This window comes from Geotrypetes seraphini, chromosome 8 (assembly GCF_902459505.1).
Source record: "Geotrypetes seraphini chromosome 8, aGeoSer1.1, whole genome shotgun sequence".
NCBI lineage: Eukaryota > Metazoa > Chordata > Amphibia > Gymnophiona > Dermophiidae > Geotrypetes > Geotrypetes seraphini.
In genome coordinates this window covers 116,972,920-116,992,911 of record NC_047091.1, presented here as the reverse complement: position 1 = coordinate 116,992,911, position 19,992 = coordinate 116,972,920, and the positions used below count along the sequence as shown (strand labels likewise).

The following is a 19,992-nucleotide window of genomic DNA, read 5'->3' as shown; positions in this document are numbered from 1 at the left end:
TCCGCATAAGTGTTATCTTTAAACATCAATTTATCCAAACGGCACTCAATTTTTATATGTAAAAGTTCTTGTGAAGATCACCAATCAAACTCTCACCAAGATATATAACAAATTCAGTATTTATCTCAAACTGCTCATCTCCAATACATAATCCCTAGCTCCTCAGAAGTGCCACCTGGGCTCAAAAGTTTTCACTGCCCTAGGCTTTATGTACTATCTCCTCATTGGAGCCGCTATCAATTTTTACTAAAAAAAACTTTACTTTTAAATTTTTATTTAACAACCCTTCTAGCATATTTCATGGGTACTTAGCTTTTAATTGTGGTCTTCTTTTCAGGGAAATAGGAGCCAACATGTTTCACCTACAGAAGGTTTTTTCAAGGCTTATCATCCCTTAGCAAGCTTTACACCGACATTTACATCAACATTCAGTGGTCCAATATGTCTGTGTATGTCCCTGAAAAGAAGACCACAATTAAAAGCTAAGTACCCTTGAAATATGCTAGAAGGGTTGTTAAATAAAAATTTTAAAGTAAAGTTTGTTAGTAAAAATTGATAGCGGCTCCAGTGAGGAGGTAGTACATAAAGCCTAGGGCAGTGAAAACTTTTGAGCCTAGGTGGTACTTCTGAGGAGCTAGGGATTATATATTGGAGATGAGCAGTTTGAGATATATACTGAGTTTGGTGTATATCTTGGTGAGAGATCTTTAAACATCAATCATAAAAGTGCATGTGTGCACTGTGACAGTTTGAAAGAGCTGTTTTTACCAATCAGGAAGCAGTTTGGTGCTACTGCTAGAAAGAGAAGCTCCCTAATGCTGTACTCAAATCTGGCTTGCACAGTGGCCTTAGGTAATAGATAGGAAGCAGAAAAACACCAACAAAAAATGGTCACAGCTGATTTTTTTAATTCATGCCCTCTCCTTAATCACAAATACCAATAGTATTAAAATTTTGCATTGCCCAAGACTGTAAAGCTTCTGAGATAACTTATTTCAAAAAAGATTGTGAACATTTTTCCTATACTATATATTCAGCAGTTATTTTTGAGGCTTTAAAACTCAGGCATCTGAATTCTAACTGAACTGGCATGTTTTAAGATCATCCACTATACAAAATTACAGGTGTGCCATAAAAGTCAGTTTTTGCTTCTTAAATTAGTTCTGGATATTTGAGGGGGGTAATTTAGGCATGGTTTGTTCTTTTTTCTTAGGCCTTATCTACTGCAGAGGGAACATGACTAAGGAGAACAAAGCTGAATTATTTTTGAGTTTAAAAACAAACAGCAAGCTGGTGAGCAAAATGCAAGGGAGAACAGCTGTGCTCAAACCTGGTTCTGTAGGAATGGAAACTAGCAATTAGAGAATAACACGGGGGCAAATTTTTCCCCATCCCCGCGAAAACTCATTTCCCGTCCCCTCTCCATTCCTGGAAGCTCTGTCTTCATCTATACAAGCCTCAAACACTTTAAAATCATAAAGTGTTCAAGGCTTGTGCGCTTAAGGCAGAGCTTACAGGAATGGGGCAGGGATAGTGACAGTGACAAAACTCACAGAGATGGGACGGGAAAATTGAATTCCTGCAGGGACAGGGACAAATTTGTCCCAGTGTCATTCTCTACTAGCAATATCAGCTTGGCACATATAGAGAGCTTTCTACAAAATGTGAAGATGGAAGAGATTCATACATTACCACAGCACACATTCTTCAGATGTTACTGAATTAGAAGCTTTGCAGGGCTCCCTCCCTCCTGAAAAGTGGAACTAAAAGAGCCCAGCAGCCTTACACACCCCAGAGAAACAATCACTTTCTATGTCGCTTACATGCTTGGTACCCTTCAGCAGAATGCGAGACATGAGGCAGATTGCAATTACAGAGGAAGACTTAAAAGGTCTCCTCCATCTCCATCCCTCCCACAGAGAAGCTATAACTAAATTCTCAGTAGGAGTCAAACTTTAAGAGTGGAAAATGTTAATCTAGGGTTTCTGGAACCTAGGGGGGGATACAGAATGAGCAGGCCCCTTCCCTGAGCACAATGAGGCAAAGTCCTAACTCAACGTATCGCTTCTACACAGAGTACCTAGGCCTGTGCTAATCCAGTTAAGTTTTCCAGTTCCTGAGAGATTCTCCAGGTGTGGTACAATATAGTACATGCAAGTTTCGTACAAAATCATTTTAGGGTATACTGGTTAAAAGGCAGAAAGAACCACACCAATGCCTGTGCCAGACTGGAGCCCTCCCCCCCCCCCCCAACCTGCATCAGACAGGTACACTGTGTCCAGTCCCCCCCAAAGAAAAAAGCAACAGCACCTTTGGCTTCAGTTGGTACACCTTTTTCTTCCTGTGTGCAGTAAAGCAATGGAGTGAGCAGCATTTCCCAGCATTGTTAGGCACCTCATATTTTCACTCCATAACTTTATGGCTTTTTTTTTTTCCCTAAAAAGGACTTTCCAACCCAAAACTATAACATACTGCCAGAATTGGTCAACCACCATTTTACTCCAATTCTTACACCAACCTGGTTAAAACTGGAATTTTAGGTATTCATCTATTCTGACAAAGTCCAACCACTAAAACCAGCAGCTCTTCATCTCAGCATCTAATACCACACAGGTGAGAGAATTATCAAGGTAGCACGAAGCAGCAGGTGAAAGGCATGAGGACAACATTGCAGCCATTTGGACTAAGGAGCTTTCTTTAATTTGCTCAGTGGAAATATGATGTAAGGCAGACTGTTCTGCAGTCCTTTCCACAGTTTCACAGGAATGAATCGAAAGGACGAGCTGCGTTTGGCTCTTGCAAGGTCCATCCCTAGCAACTGGAACTTAATAAGTGTCAATGAACGATGGACCTGCGAGCTCCGTCATGCCCATAATGCCTGAAGGAACCTTCTTACCAGGGCGAAGCCTTTGACTCTCATACCTTATTTTGGAATAACTTGAGGATGTGGTTTTCGATAACCTGTTGGACTGCACATCAAAGAAAGAAAATTGAAAATGAGAAAAATCTGGAACAGTGTGCTAGTGTCAAAAAGATCAGACTAAGAGAGCCAATGCCATCAGTGTCTTGCCAAAGATCACCGAGAATGAGGATAAGAGCATCTTATCATGATAGCATCTGAGAAAAAGCATCCTGCATCCTAATTTATGCTGACTTTGTGGACAACCAAAGCAAGAATTGGTTTGAGCAGGGCCAAGGCTTCATTTTTTGAAAGCTTTCTTTTTCTTTCACCTCCCCTACTTTATTTAGCCCTCAACTGGGAGAACCAAACAGTAGTAAGTGAACTATTAGTTACCTTTTCTGTGCCCTAATGCCACAGCGAGATCCATCGGTGTATAACCAGAATCTGCTTCTGTGGTTAAATCCGCACCCTGAGCTGAAAGAACACAGAATAGTTATAAGCTGCAGAGATGAGAACAAAGCAGAAACAGACAGTTGCAGAACTCCTGCCAAAGAACACGGTGTTTTATAAGACCTATCCTTCAGTTTTAATGGTAATTTGCCACAGCCTGTACAGTGTACTCCAGTCCTCATTCAAGCACAAATTGATTCCTCAGAGCTCTAGGCCTGGAGTTCAGACTTTAGCCATTTTTACCTAAGAATGATGGGCCTAGAATTTGTGGTTAGACTTCTTATCTCCCACCCAGGTGTCCTAAAACACAAAGCACCTCCCAACCTTTTCTGGTTGTGTAATTTTTTGCTCCTGTTATATAATTCCCAGTATATGCTGGGACTAGTAGTATGTTAATCTGGATACAAATAACCTGGCTAAGATATTGCCTCTTACAGCTGCTTTGCTTTTCTTATTTGTTTCAGATCACATGCTTGTTATGGAGCTATTATTAAGAATGGACAGACTGGATAGGCTATTTGGCCTTTATCTGCCTTCATGTTTTTATGTTAATAAAATGCTGTTAATAAATGGTAGGAACCAGCACTATAGCGAATATCTTAGATGTAGGAAGCACTTCGCTCCGCAAAACTCAGAAGCCTCGACCAAGCAAATTAAGCGGCTATGCTCTGGAGTGATGTCACTTCCTCCCCGATAAAATGCAGATATTAAAATTACGCACATTGTGGTGGAAGCAGAGTTGTGAGCATTTTGGAGGTGATAGATTTGGATCCCAGGCAAGAGAAAGGGTGAAAAGCTGTTATGAGCAGAAGGCAATGAAGAGTGATTCTTAAACAAGTCCTGCCTGCTATTTAAGGGGTAATGAAATCAACCAGGTTCCTCACCTTATAGGCCGACATATCTACTCACTAGTTAAGTCTCAGATTGCAGGTCTTGGGGTATTTTCAATTGCTTGCTACCTCTTAAAAGCTGGACTCCTCCCCTAACCCAAGCTTCCAAAGGTTTTGTTTACCTAGTAAAGCCTCCACGCATTTCACATGATTAGCCCGCACTGCATACAGCAAAGGCGTTCCCCCGTTCTGAAACAGAAGAGTCACACAGTCACTGGTAGTAGGTCAAGCACCTTGACTATCCACTTTGCCTCCACAGACCCTGCTCAATATCTGGGCAGCTCCTTCCACTTTCAGCTCATGCAGGTTTTATTTTATTGCTGGTGCAAATTCCAGGCACCCACCACTTTCTCAGGAAGAAGAGCTGAATTGTTGAACAGATGAAGGGGGTAGGGGAGCAGACAGGGTCCCAGACCATCCCAGCCAGGGGGAAGTTTATAAACTTCTTAGTCTAAGGAATATAACAAAGACTGAAAATCATTATGGAAATATTCAACATGGGCCAAAGTAGTAGGCCGTGAGCCTCTACATGGCAGCTTTGTCCAGAAAACCTCAACAAAGCCATGAAGGAGTGGCCCAGTGGTTAGAGCCAGCTGCCTCAGCATCACAAGTTGAGAATTCGATTCCCTCTACAGCTCCTTGTGACTCTGCGCAAGTCATTTAACACTTCATTGCCCCAGATACAAATAAGTACCCGATATGTAAACTGCTTTTTCTGTGTAAACCACACAGAAAAAGCATTATATAAAGTCCCATTCCCTTTATCCTTTAAACAGCTTAACGTGAACCTAGGCTTTCCTTCCCCAGAGAAGATGTGTGACTATTCAGCTTTTCCCTTCCCCTCACAAGGGTACAGGACAACCCCCAGCTAATTGCTTTGTTCATAATATCCCTGTGGTATTTGTTTAGTAGATAAATAGGTCTATCTATCTCAAAAGCAGCTGCTCCAGTTCTGAAGGTAGGCTCTTCAGGATCCTGACTCTAGATTTGATTCCATTTCTCCCACCTCAAAAAGTACTTCAGCATACTGATCCTCTAGCTCTGTTCATTTTACCCAGTCATAAATATCGATGTCCACGTGTTTGTCCAACAGCATGAGGACTATGTCTGTGTATCCACCCATACTGGCTAGGGATAGTGCACTCTCTCGCTCCTTCGCCAGGATATGAGGGTTAGCACCCTTAAAATAACAAAGAAAAGAAAACCATTACTATCTGAATCCCTCAAATCAGAGCATAGATCTAAAAAAAATAACAGAAAAATAGGCTATCTTACCCATCTCAGACAGTGGGGTACCCAGTCCAGGCCTTTCCTAGTGATGGAAATTTCACCACCTCAAAAATAAATTATTCCAGTACTTCACTATCTTTAACCTACTGGTTCTGTCCGATATCTAACTGAAATTTCCTCTCCTGTATTTTAAACTCATTCTTACTTGCCCTTAATCTTGTAAAGATGCTTACTGTCCACACTGTAACCTTGTTTTTATACGACGTCAACCTCCATCTTTTCTTTCTCTGACCAGACAAACCTGGCTCCTTGAACTATCCCTGATCAATCAAATTCCCTTCTGTTTTTTCCCTTCTTTGTTCTCTTTCCTATACTAATTTGTAGTTCCTCCCTCCATTTCCCTCTCATCAAAAGTATGTCTGAGATTCCCCCAAATTGTTTGTCTTCCCCCATTTTTTTTTTATTGTCCATCGCTTTGTCATCTATGAAAAAAGCGATTTTATCAAATCCTAAATAAACTTGAAACTTACTTAAGAGGTAACACAATAAACCAAAACCCAGACCATGGGTAGCCCTACTGTAAGAATCTCAGCAAATTTGTGTGCTACCTAAGCAAGTTCTCCATGCCGCTTCTGCCACCTTACCGATGCAAGTAAAGCACGGACTGTTTCAGTTTCTCCAAATGCAGCTGCCCACATGAGACAAGTGAACCCTCGCTCATCGGCTGCATCAATTAGGCTGTTATCTGAAAAGAAATTGATGACACACGAACATTTACAATAAGCTTAAAATGCAGTGAGCATGAGGATTTCCTAATCCAGTCCTCTGGGCCATCAGTTAAAACTGGTTGTCAGGATATCTATAGTGAATATACATTAAAAACAAAAATCACAAATAGTGAAGTGGGGATGGACTGTACTCATCAACCAGACATACACAGTTGAATAAGTCTTAAAAGATAAATATTTATTGAAAGTCAATAAAACAGTCTTTTGATTCAGATATTGATTGCAGAACCGACATGGTCCATGCTTCGGCTTATGGAAGCCTGCCTCAGAGGTACAGAGGCAGATCAAGTTTTTCAAATTTTATTAAAAGTTTGTTGTACACGCAATATCAAATACTTCAATGTGTATGACAATTTAAAATTAGGAGACAAAAATAAAACAATTTGTACACATAAACATACAATGTGTGTACACAAGTAATTAGCGATTCAAAAGGTAAGAGGGGTGAACTACTTGAACGATAGCTTCAGATGTTATGGTCAGTCCTAGGAGGGCAGCAAGCAGGATCCTGGAGTAATCTTACTTAGATGGCTGGCTGGAGGGATGCTGCTCAACTAGGACTGGCCACAACATCTGAAGCTATCATTCAAGCAGTAATCAACAATAGCATACATTTGCCATCTGCTGGGCAGATGTCTCTGTACCCCTGAGGCAGGCTTCCATAAGCCAAAACATGGACAGGGTCAGGTCTGCAATCAATGTCTGAATCAAAGACTGTTTTATTGACTTTTAATAAATATTTATCTTTTAAGACTTATTCAACTGTGTATGTCTGGTTGATGTGTACAGTTCCATCACACTTCTTCACTTTTTGTGAATATATATATATATATATAAGCCATCTCTACATACATGTGGACTGAGACCTGGGAAACTGGCATGTTATATATAGCAAGCCAGACTTAGAGAAAGGGGACCAAGACCCAAGCCATTTCTACACTCAAGGTTGATGATGCTGTTAAGTGAGAAGGATAATACTAGAAAATAGTTTTATGAAATGCTGCTCCCTACCCAACTCTGTGGTGTCCTCCGCCCCCCCCCCCCCACACACACCTCCACAGCATTTGGGGGGTTTAAACTACTCAAATTAGTTGCCTTCAGTTTTCACAGAATGCATACAGAACTAGTAATTAAAGAACCTCTTGAAATTCTGGGGCTTCATTCTGCCAAACTCCTGAAATTACTAGGCTGGCCAGTGCCAAGGCTGTTGGAAGTTTAGCGTGTCAATTTAGAGTGGTTAGAGCAGCAGGCTGAGAATCAGGGAATCTGGGATTTAAATCTCATTTACACCTTGGGACTTTGGGCAAGTCACTTCACCCGCCGTTGCCTTAGATATTACCTAGTAAGCTCTAAGCAGGGAAACGCCTCCTGTACCCAAATAAACTTGCCTTGAAATCTAGAAAATAATCCTCTATAATAAAACCCTAAGCGGGGTCACGTGACGCTATGTTCCAAGGAGGACGCGGTTAGCTTCCTCTCTGGCCACCAGCCTACTCAAGCCCGACTTTTCTATATAATCCCCTCTCTCCTGGGGCTGCCCTGATCGCAGCGCTTCTTATGCTCCTTTTGTGCATCTTACTGGCGATTCGGGGGTTCGTTGGATGGCCTCCAAAACCCTCTGGAAGGATAAGGATCGGGGCCACGTGCAGGAGCCCAAGATGGCGCAGGATGCGAGCCCTGCTGGTCCGTCCTTGACGCCTCCGTGGGTGGCGGCTATTACCCAGGAGGTGACCGCTACAGTTGCCTCTATCTTAGATGCTCGCTTTCTTACCCTGGACACTAAACTGGATACGCTGCAGGGTAAGTTGGAGGCAGTGAGTCAGATGGTCGAATCAATGATCAGGGAAGGTATCAACGAGCATATAGAAAAAAATAATCTGATGAGATCGAGTCAGCATGGTTTCTGTAAAGGCCGATCATGCCAGACAAATCTACTGCATTTCTTTGAGGGGATAAGTAAGCAATTGGACCAAGGTGACCCAGTAGACATTATATATCTGGATTTCCAAAAAGCCTTTGACAAGGAAACGTGTACAGATGGATCAAAAATTGGCTGGCGGACAGGAAACAGAGGGTAGGAGTAAAGGGGCACTACTCTGACTGGATAGGGGTCACAAGTGGTGTTCCGCAGGGGTCAGTGCTGGGACCGTTGCTGTTCAATATATTTATTAATGATCTAGAAACGGGGACAAAGTGCGAAGTTATCAAATTCGCGGATGACACAAAACTCTCCAGCAGGGCCGGAACTGTTGAAGAATGCAAAGAACTGCAGAGCGACCTGAACAAAATGAGTGAGTGGGCAAAAAAATGGCAGATGAGCTTCAATGTGGAGAAATGTAAGGTCTTGCACATAGGGAAGGGGAACTACATGTACAGCTATACGATGGGAGGGAGGGTACTCGGGGAAGGAAGTCAAGAAAAAGATCTGGGGGTATTGGTGGATAACACAATGAAGCAGGCGGCACAATGTGCAGCGGCCTCAAAAAAAGCGAACAGAATGCTGGGCATTATCAAAAAAGGTATCACTACCAGAACAAAAGAAGTTATCCTGCCACTGTATCGAGCAATGGTGCGCCCACATCTGGAATACTGCGTCCAATACTGGTCACCATACCTCAAGAAGGACATGGCAATACTCGAGAGGGTCCAGAGGAGGGCAACGAGGATGATAAAGGGTATGGAGAACCTTTCATATGCCGAACGGTTAGACAGGCTGGGGCTCTTTACCCTGGAGAAGCGGAGACTGAGAGGGGACATGATAGAAACTTATAAAATCATGAAAGGCATAGAGAAGGTGGAGAGGGACAGATTCTTTAGACTAGCAGGGACAACTAAAACAAGAGGTCATTCAGAAAAACTGAGAGGAGACAGATTCATAACGAATGCAAGGAAGTTCTTCTTCACTCAGAGGGTGGTGGACACCTGGAACGCGCTTCCCGGAGAGGTGATAGGACAGAATACAATTCTGGGGTTCAAAAAGGGACTGGATGACTTCCTGGAAGCGAAAGGGATAACAGGGTACAAATAGAGATTTACCTTACAGGACATTGAGTGAACAGGGTATGGGTATTTTAAGTTAGGTAGGGAACACTTTCAGGTCATGGACCTGGGGGGCCGCCGCGGGAGCGGACTGCCGGGCACGATGGACCCCTGGTCTGACCCGGCAGAGGCAACGCTTATGTTCTTATGTTCTTATGATCTCACCCAATTCCAGCAGCGGGTGAGCGACCTGGAAGATCGAGTCGGCGGCATGGTAGAGAGTCAGACAACTTCAGGGTGCCGCTTGGAGGCACTGGAGCAGCGGCTGAATGACTTGGAAAACCGGGCCCAACAGAACAACCTTCACTTTGTGGAGCTTCCTACGGAGTTGGGCCCCCTGAGGGTAGAACGTGCTCATCGGCTCGGTGCACGGTGGGAGGGAGCTGAGAGGCCTCAGGCCATCATCTTGCGTATCCTGAACTTTGCCCATAAGGAGGCGGTGCTGCGAGTGCTTAGAGGTGGCCACCAGTTGACTTATTAGTCCTGCTGGGTGCTTTGCTTCCAGGATTACTCCTCGGGGGTGGCCCAGCAACGGCGCCAGTTCAGCCCTATTTGTTCCAGATTGTTTGACCGCAAGATCCGCTTTGCTCTGTTGTATCCAGCAAGGTTGTGGATCACTCATAATGGTTCCACCTGCTTCTATGCGACTGTGGTGGAGGCCCAGGATTTTCTTAACCACTTGCAGGATTCGGGTGGCTCCCCTTCATCGACAGTTTGCAACAGTGATTTCAGTAGCAGTATGACTCCTGCTCTGCCGGGACGCCTCTTCTCACCCCACCCCCCTGACCAGAAAACGCATCAGCCATGGGGCATTTGCTAGGCTGGCCCACTTCAATAATACAAGGTGGGCCAGCCTAGCAAAAGCCCTGAGGCTGCCCGCGCTAGTGGATGCTGGACAGGGGGTGCAGGAATAGGAGAAGGCCTACTGCTGGACAGAGGGGGGGGGGAGTAAAAGGAAGGGAGAAAGCCCACTGCTGGACAGGGGGAGCAGGGAAGGGGTTCTGCTGGACGGGGGGGGGGGGGGGGCAGGCAAGGGGTGGTAGTGGACAGCCAAGGAAAGAGAGAGACAAAAAGAAAGAAAGACAAACAGAAAGCAGCCAAGGAGAGAGAGAGAGAAAGATACACACATCTATTCTAACACTTGTTAATGTAATGGGCTTAAAGGCTAGTTAAATATAAAACTCCAAATGCATGCTGTCCTAGGCTAATGAATTGCAACACTCTATCTTAAAGTTGGTTTTAACCTATTTTTTTTAAACAGGAGACTCTTCATTTGCTCAACTCTACTGAGTGACAATGTTTATCCTAAAATAACTAGGGGCTTCTAGGAACATCCTCACCCAGCACAAAGGACAGGCATAAAATTCAACCAACCTTTTTGAAGGTGACTTTCTAACAAAGCTAGCTCGCCTTGTGCTGCCAGCTGGTGAATGGATAAAGCTACAATGGAAAATTAGAAAAAAAAAGTTTTAGAAACATTGTTACCTTATTTGTGTGTTATGTTAGTTTCCTATGTTTGTTTCCTGTGTTGAAACTGGTTCCCCCTGTTTTTGTAATTTAAGTTATATTGCAATTTTATTATGTGGCCAGGAGACCAAGGGATATTTTCTATTTCTAAGGAAAAAAAGGAAAACAAATGGTGGAAAAAGAGTACCGTATTTTCACGCAAATAACACGCACCCGTATAAAACGCGCACACGTGTATAGCGCGCAGAAATCACGATGATAAGCACAAAAACTTTGGTATAACGCGCTCACGATTATACCGCGCATGCTGCCCGACTCTCCGTTCACCCCCCTGACTTCCGTGCACTGCCCCGCCTCTCCGTGCGCTGTCCCGACTCTCCGTTCACCCCCCCTGACTTCCGTGCACTGCCCCGCCTCTCCGTGCGCTGTCCCGACTCTCCCTTCACCCCCCCTGACTTCCGTGCACTGCCCTGACTTTCCGTGCGCTGTCCCGACTCTCCGTTCACCCCCCCCTGACTTCCGTGCACTGCCCCGCCTCTCCGTGCGCTGTCCCGACTCTCCGTTCACCCCCCCCTGACTTCCGTGCACTGCCCTGACTTTCCGTGCGCTGTCCCGACTCTCCCTTCACCCCCCCTGCCTTCCGTGCACTGCCCTGACTTTCCGTGCGCTGTCCCGACTCTCCGTTCACCCCCCTGACTTCCGTGCACTGCCCCGCCTCTCCGTGCGCTGTCCCGCCTCTCCGTTCACCCCCCCCCTGACTTCCGTGCACTGCCCCGCCTCTCCGTGCGCTGTCCCGACTCTCCGTTCACCCCCCCCTGACTTCCATGCACTGCCCTGACTTTCCGTGCGCTGTCCCGACTCTCCCTTCACCCCCCTGACTTCCGTGCACTGCCCTGACTTTCCGTGCGCTGTCCCGACTCTCCGTTCACCCCCCTGACTTCCGTGCACTGCCCCGCCTCTCCGTGCGCTGTCCCGACTCTCCGTTCACCCCCCCCCCCCCGACGTCCGATTCATCTCCCCCCCCCCGGCAGGACCATTCGCACCCCCACCCCGAAGGACCGCCGACTCCCCGACAATATCGGGCCAGGAGGGAGCCCAAACCCTCCTGGCCAGGGCGATCCCCTACCCCCACCCCGCACTACATTACGGGCAGGAGGGATCCCAGGCCCTCCTGCCCTCGACGCAAACCCCCCTCCCCCCCAACGACCGCCCCCCCCAAGAACCTCCGACCGCCCCCCCAGCCAACCCGCGACCCCCCTGGCGACCCCCACGACGCCCCCACCCCCCTTCCCCGTACCTTTGGTAGTTGGGCCAGAAGGGAGCCCAAACCCTCCTGGCCACGGCGACCCCCTAACCCCACCCCGCACTACATTACGGGCAGGAGGGATCCCAGGCCCTCCTGCCCTCGACGCAAACCCCCCTCCCCCCCAACGACCGCCCCCCCCAAGAACCTCCGACCGCCCCCCCAGCCGACCCGCGACCCCCCTGGCGACCCCCACGACCCCCCCACCCCCCTTCCCCGTACCTTTGGTAGTTGGCCGGACAGACGGGAGCCAAACCCGCCTGTCCGGCAGGCAGCCAACGAAGGAATGAGGCCGGATTGGCCCATCCGTCCTAAAGCTCCGCCTACTGGTGGGGCCTAAGACGCGTGGGCCAATCAGAATAGGCCCTGGAGCCTTAGGTCCCACCTGGGGGCGCGGCCTGAGGCACATGGGCCCAACCCGACCATGTGCCTCAGGCCGCGCCCCCAGGTGGGACCTAAGGCTCCAGGGCCTATTCTGATTGGCCCACGCGCCTTAGGCCCCACCAGTAGGCGGAGCTTTAGGACGGATGGGCCAATCCGGCCTCATTCCTTCGTTGGCTGCCTGCCGGACAGGCGGGTTTGGCTCCCGTCTGTCCGGCCAACTTCCAAAGGTACGGGGAAGGGGGGTCGTGGGGGTCGGCCAGGAGGGTCGCGGGTCGGCTGGGGGGGCGGTCGGAGGTTCTTGGGGGGGGGGCGGGCGTTGGGGGGGGGGGGGGTTTGCGTCGAGGGCAGGAGGGCCTGGGATCCCTCCTGCCCGTAATGTAGTGCGGGGTGGGGTTAGGGGGTCGCCGTGGCCAGGAGGGTTTGGGCTCCCTTCTGGCCCGATATTGTCGGGAAGTCGGCGGTCCTTCGGGGTGGGGGTGCGAGTGGTCCTGCCGGGGGGGGGGGGATGTATCGGACGTCGGGGAGTCGGCCGGGCAAGAGGGCTTGGGCTCCCTCTTGCTCCGATCGTGGATGCGGGTGCGGGTGGGAGCGCGTGCTAGTGGTCGTTCGGGGTGGGGGTGCGAGTGGTCCTGCTGGGGGGGTGAATCGGGCGTCGGGCGGGGTGGGAACTATGTTTTAAAACTTTCGTATACCGCGCTCACGCATATAACGCGCGAGGGGTATGCGCGGTAGGTAAAAACGCGTATAGCGCGCGCGTTATATGCGTGAAAATACGGTAATCTAAATACATTTTATTTATTTAAAATTTTATATACTGCATATAACTATGCGGTTTCTATATCACATACATAAAATCTTGTTTCCCTTGTTGCTGACTGGATAGTAATTTCCAGGATACAAAATAAAAATCAGTTATAAAAAGAATGTTTTAGATATAGTCATTAAAACCATTTATATTTGCCTAAGATGAAGGCATCTGATTTTTACTGTCTCCGGTACTGAATGACCCAGTTTGGGCACTGAAACTAGACTGAAATCCATGGCTGGCCTTGTGTCCATTTTGGCTGAAAATGCCTGTACATTTTTGGCTGGAACCAAAACAATGGTGCACAGTCCCAACTCCCTCCTTCCTCTTCAACAAAAAAAGAGTTCCCCTTCCGTTCACACCTGCTGGCAGCAGCTCCCTCCTGGGCCTAAAGGGTCAAGCAGGAGCTATCCCAAATTATTCCTGCCTCAATATGATTTCCAGGTCTGCTGCTATTTTGAGTCAAGAGTAGGAGCAAACAGGGATTTTTCCTTTCCTTTCCTTCTTCCCCCCCCCTCCCCGTAGCCAAAAAGTCTTACATGGAAGGCCCAGGAGGGGGCTTTTCGGGGGCAAGGCCAGTTTCATTTTCAGCTTCTACCAAAACAGTAGCCAATCAGAGATTTGGTTTAAGTTGAGTCTACTTGCAATATTTGGATACATATGGATTTACATATCTATGTTTTTTTTCATTCAATATCAAGACTCCTGAGGCAGGCCAAAACACGATCGTGTCTGTTTTATAATTAAAGGATTGAATACCATCTGGTCTCCTTCGTTGTTGTTTTTGTATCTTTCACTGTTGTGAAGGCAGTTTCTCCTGTTGTCTTTTATACAATGTAAAGTCAGCATTCGACCTTCTAAAAATTAGCCTTAACTGGTGCAGAGACACTAAGGACAGACATAGTACCTGCTCAGTAAGTAAGTTAAGTTAGTTAAGCAAGTGTACTTGCTTACTAGGTTATAATTTGCCATATTTTTAGTACAAGTTTTTCCCACTACAAGTTTAACTTGACACATTTTAGGGATCTAATACCAATATACAGTTTACAGGTTGCAATTTCCCATAGTTATAGTGCAACGTTTTTCAGTACAAGTTTTTGTCCTCCACTGTCAGCTCCAGACTTTGTTCTTTCCTTCTCGCTACATCATGTGCTTGGAATACATTTCCTCAGCTAGAAAGTCATGCTCCCTCAAAATCCAGAATAAAAGCCCACCTTTTTTGAGGCTTCTTTTAAATTCCTTATTGGCACGATGTATTCATTCCTATTGAATTGAAATTATGTTCCTGCATTCTGCAACTTTCTGATCAGGCTCAGTGTAGATAACACGAATGAAGATCTTTTCATAAAAGGAGAGGGGGGTTAAATTTGTAATGTTCCCTTTTTATGTTATCGCATCAAGGCTTTTTTAATCACCAACCATGGCGGTATTAGCTCTGATGCTCATAGAATTCCTATGAGCGTCACAGCTAATACCGCTGCGGCTTTGTAAATGGGGGGAAGGGGGTTAGTTTTGTCTAAAAAGCTCCAATTACTAAATAATTGAACTGAACAGATTAGTTTTAAGAAATTTTCAGAACATTAAATAATGACTAATTCGTCTAATCAAAAAAAACAAAAAACAACTTCCTAATCTCTTATTTGTCCTGTTTGTCTGTTTTGAAAAGTAAGGATCATCTCTTACTTTTAGTTTTTATTGTAAGCACCTTGACCTGTTTGTCAGAGAAGGTGGACTAAGGAAATCTCCAAATAAGCACAAACACCATTTGTCCCTGTGCCAGGCATTTCTCATAGCTAAATAAACATTTGAATGGGCAGAGACCTTGTTTCACTGAGGAGGCCTAAGAGAGCAATTGCATCCCAGAAACAAAACATATTACCAGATTAAGTCAGCAAGAAGTGAGCCTCAGGAAATACCTGCTGTTTTATGATTGTTTTCTTCAAGTTCCAGTACCCCTGACAATTACTACTACTAATTTCTATAGAAGTACTAGACATCAAAATGCCATACACAAAAACCCTGCTCGACAGAGTAGGGTTATCCCAGAAACCCTTCCCCCCATAAAAACAAACAAACAAACAACAACCTGTGGAGTCTTTTTATTAAGGTGCACTAACCGATTTAGCGCATGCTAAAGATTAGCACGTACTAAATGCTAAGACATCCATAATATTCCTATGAGTATCTTAGCATCTAGCGCGCACTAAATCGGTTACCACATTTTAATAAAAAGGACCCCTGAGTGAATTGAAGTTTTTCCCAGGAATTTGATTGTGCTAAGCCACAGCAGAGGTTTCTACTGTGGCCTGGAGTGCAAACGCTCTGACACTCATAGGAATACTATGAGCATCAGAACATTTAGTGCTCCAGGCAGCGGTAGAAACCTCTACCCCAGTTTAGTTTAAAAAAAAAAAAAGTGTAAATTTTAAAGCCAATCGATTACATAATGCTCAGTTTTTTCTTAAAAATGTGCTATTTTTGGTTAATGGGGCAAATTTCTTGGTATTATAGCTATAACTTTTATGATTTTCAGACTCAGGAATGATACATTGATAAAAAGACAATTTTATACAAAAATCTAGCACTGTTTTATTACATGAACCTTCAATATCGTCACTGTATTGTCAAAAACAAACAGAAATTTAACATACTTTGCTAATAGCTAAACACAGACACTTTGCTGTATCATCTACCAATGACGTTCCAAACACTCAAGCATTCAATGGCTTCTTGAAATAGGATAAAGCCTGTGATGCTATTCAACTCCTTGCAACAAGATCTCATGCTGCACTGGGTCTGTGGTGACACCAATGGCCAAGCGAGGTATTAAACTGATAACTGACTTTGCCACTGGCATCACCACAGACCCAGTGCAGCATGAAGTCTTGTTGCAAGGAGTTGGCTAGTATCACAGGCTTTATTCTGACTTTTGGAATGCTATTGGTAGATGCTAACACCAAAGTGTACATGTTTAGCCATTAGTGAAGTATATTAAATTTCAGTTATTTTATCAATGTATCATTGCCGAGTCTGAAAACATAAGTTATAGCCATAAAACCAAGAAATTTGCTCCATTAAGCAAAAATAATAGCAACTTTTAAGAAAAATGGAGCTTTATGTAATCATTGGCTTTGAGCAACCCTAAGGTGGGCTTTAAATTTATTTTTAAATTATTTTCTGATCAAGCATAATCACAATCATGGGGGAAAACTTCAATTTACAGTTTTTCCAACTTTAGGTTTTTCTGGGCAACCCTATCGACAGAGCTTACAATCTATTCAAGACAGACAAATAAGAAGAAAGGTCCATCTAGTCCAGTATCCTGTCTTCACGGAGGCCAATCCAAGTCACAAGTACCTAGCAAAAACCCAATAGTAGTAGCAGTCCATACCACCGATCCAGGGCACACAGTGGCTTACCCCCATGTCCGTCTCAACAGCAGCCTATGGATGCTTCCTACAGGAACTTATCCAAACATCCAAATCTTTTTTAAAGCCAGCTACATTAACCACTCTCACCACATCCTCTGGCCACACATTCCAGATCTTAATTATTCTCCGAGTGAAAAAATATTTGCTTCTATTGGTTTTAAAAGAATTAATCTGTAACTTCATCTAGTGTCCCCTAGTCTTTGTAAATCTTGATGCAGTAAAAATAAAAAAAATGATCCACTTGTACTACACCACTCAGGATTTTGTAGACTTCAGTCATATCTCCCCTCATGGCATGGCTACTGAACAGATAACTAGGAGTTAGGAGTTTAAAGAAGCCTCAAAAAGGTGTGTAAATGCTATATAAATAAAAAAAAACAATCTGGGTCTGCAGTAAGGAATTTCCCCAACTCCAGATTGCCGATTGTCCTCCTGAGGATGTTTATCTCTTGAGCCCTTTCATCATCCACTCTCCTCACCCAAAATGTGCTTGGTTAGATGGGTCAGAGTTACTCACAATCAGCAGTAGCTGGTGGAACAGAGATCTCATTCATCCGTTGCCTGTTGGTCAAGGTTGTAGAGTGCTTTAGTGAACTGCCAACTTTATCTACAACAGAACCATCACCATTTAATTCAACCTAGCCAGTAAATTTGATTTTATAACCAGAAGTCTTGCTGACAGCTGACTACGGAGATGCAAATCAGAGAGGGATGATAGTAGATCTGGTATCTAATACATGTATTTGAGTGGAGAGTGTGGCGTAGCGGTTAGAGCTATAGTCTCAGCACCCTGAGGTTCTAGGGCAAGTCACTTAATCCTCAAATGACTCAGGTACATTTTTAGACAGACTGTGAGCCTGACAGGACGGATAGGGAAAAATGCTTGAGTACCTGATTGTAAACCACTTAATACAGGAATAAAGCACAAAAACATTAAAAAAAACCAAAAAAACCACTAATGACTTTACATAAACCATTTTAGCTGATAGCAAGTTACTATCACTACCTGTTTGCTGTTTTTGAAATATTGCAGGGTACATTTGTCTGCAACTCAAGCTTTAGAAAGCCATGGCTTACCACTGTGAGCAGGCACATCCTGCTCCACGTGTGGGGTGGCCTCCTCCTGAGCATACAAGTGGAGAATCACAGTGCCTTGGTCATCTTCACTATAGTGCTCTTCAGCCTGCTCCCCCATGGGACCCTGGTCAGACTGAAGGATACTCAAGCCTGTGTCTTCCGTTTTTGCAATTTCTTATTAAAGAAGGAAAAAGTATAGTTAGTAGACAGCAATGGAAATTTATTAGTGGTTATCCCCTAGAGTACAGTACAAGCATTCGGTTTCCTACAAAAAAACACAATTGTAGAATAAAGGGGTCCTTTTACTAAATTGTACTAAGAAATAGGCTTAGTGGGACCAATATTCAGCTGGTGGTGAGCAGCATTTTTTTATGTCTGCAGCCGGCATTGAGTTGATTATCTTCCACTGAATAGCTGCAGTTAGGAACTAAAATGCTATTTAATTGGCCAGGAGCCTTTCCTAGCCAGTTAAATAGCTTTGAATATTAGCCTGAGTATACCTTCATGCAGGCCTTTCCACATGCTAAGCGTATTTATAGTGCAACCAGCAAAAAGCTTTTTTCAATTTGTTTCATTAATGGCTGTGCACTAGCATTAGCATTAGTGGTGGCCATTTAAACAAATTACTGCAGAAGCACTTACTACCATCTATTTACAGCAGATGGTATTAAGGACTCCTGTGATAACCATGTACTAACCAGTTAACATACAGTAATGTAGATATGCTAACTGGTTAGTGCAGGAATGCTTGCTCATTCTCCACCCTAAAACACTTCCTCAAAAGAAAAGGGGGGGGGGGTAAAACGCAGGTCTTGCAGACCTCAGCTGCACATCCTTAAAAATCTGATTCCCTTAGTTTTAACAGCTGTGGTTTGCGATTTTAGTTTATCTCTGATGGACCTCTAAACAAGGATTTCACAGACCCCGTGACCTTAAAAAGAAAGCAGCCATGGCATGAGGTCTGCAGAGATCCTGCTCACCCCACTTATCCTCATCTTATTCCATCCAGCAGGATCCTTGAGGTCCATAGGAGTTAGAGCGAGAATTTACAGAGTGAGCAAAATCTGTGAGGTCCATGGGAGTTGTTGTTTTTTTTAGATGAGGATCCCATTTTCTTTTTAAGGCCATGTGCTTTCACTTCTGTGGGGTCCACTTTTTAACTTCTACCCTTACATGTTTCTTTCTGTTTGTGGTTGAGACTAATCTGGTGCTGAATACTGTATGAATTTCCTGCTGTTTTATCCTAGCTCTCCCTTTTGTTGTGCCTAGCTTTTCTGCACCCCAGTGCCCCATATGCCTTCTACCTAGGGGCCCTTTGGATATCATGGAGCTAGCATGCACAACCTTAAAAAGAAAGCAGCCATGGTAAAGGGTCCACAGGGATCTTCATTTTAACTCTTGCGGACCTCATGGATCCAACTCACCCCAAGGTAAATGTAGATTTTTAAGGATGTGTGGTAGAAATCTGTGAGGCAAAGAAATTACCAAACATCACCACGCTTAATGCAGCTTAGTAAATTGGTCCCCAAATTTCTTAACAAAGTAGTATTTGTAGTGCATGAGCTTTACAAGTTGTACCTCGAGAGACACTGGTACTTAAGAGGACCATTATCAGGGAATATCCAAGAACATAAAAATAAAAAAGAGCTTCTTCTTTATCATCACATCATGCGCCCCTAAGCCACGTGGTTACAACAAAAATTTATTTACAATCATGCTGATGAAGCAAAAAAATACACAAGCAAAGTCAGAGACTCGGCAATGGCAGCAATTCCGAGATCTCCATCTCGCTTCTGATCACTCACTGAATCCAGGCATTAGTTTTTACATGTACTACTAAAGAAATACATACACTGGTTAAACTAGAAGGAAACAATTTACAAAGTAAAAGGTTACGAAAATAATAACTAGGACAATCCGGCAGTGTGCCAGGTACCCACCAATAAAACGAGGATGGACTCTTGGCTACTCTACGGCCAGAACGAGCTGAGATACATGCATCAGAGATTTAGGAGCCCCAAGTTGAGGGAGAGGATAGCACGACCCGCAAAAGCTCTCCGAGGTAGGGGGGGCGGGGGGAAAGTCATTAAGAGAAAGGATAACTCACACACGCCCCTCAGCCAATTCCTGGAAGTCAGCTGCTCTTGCGAGCTGCCTTCTGATTGGCCAGACCGCCAGACGCCTTGATTGGTCCAATGAGTTCTTGCTCTCTCTTGATTGGATGCT

At 44.9% G+C, this 19,992-nt stretch overlaps 1 protein-coding gene across 2 annotated transcripts; it reads right to left on the bottom strand.

Moving 5' to 3' along the window:
• Nucleotides 1-1,172: 1,172 nt before the first annotated feature.
• On the bottom strand, nt 1,173-19,913 carry RFXANK (regulatory factor X associated ankyrin containing protein). 2 transcript variants are annotated; one of them, XM_033954440.1, is made up of 9 exons: nt 19,707-19,909; nt 17,767-17,940; nt 17,207-17,296; nt 10,674-10,739; nt 6,117-6,217; nt 5,297-5,422; nt 4,365-4,431; nt 3,296-3,376; nt 1,173-2,969 (listed from the first exon to the last, which is right to left on the bottom strand). In XM_033954440.1, exons 2-9 carry the CDS (start codon nt 17,882-17,884, stop codon nt 2,917-2,919), a joined length of 702 nt encoding a protein of 233 aa, XP_033810331.1. In that variant the 5' UTR covers nt 17,885-17,940; nt 19,707-19,909; the 3' UTR covers nt 1,173-2,916. The 2 variants fall into 2 exon arrangements, with proteins under 2 accessions (XP_033810331.1, XP_033810332.1); XM_033954441.1 differs by lacking the exon at nt 5,297-5,422 and having other exon boundaries at nt 19,707-19,913.
• Between the last annotated feature and the right edge of the window lie 79 nt (nt 19,914-19,992).

What these genes read in the sequence shown, in the direction of transcription:
- RFXANK (XM_033954440.1), bottom strand. Translation starts at nt 17,884, where the DNA reads ATGGGGGAGCAGGCTGAAGAGCACTATAGTGAAGATGACCAAGGCACT. An exon ending in GGATGTGCCTGCTCACAGTG is followed by an intron (nt 17,297 to 17,766) that starts GTAAGCCATGGC and finishes GTTCTGTTGTAG; the next exon opens with ATAAAGTTGGCAGTTCACTA. An exon ending in GGCATTAGGGCACAGAAAAG is followed by an intron (nt 2,970 to 3,295) that starts GTAACTAATAGT and finishes TTTGATGTGCAG; the next exon opens with TCCAACAGGTTATCGAAAAC.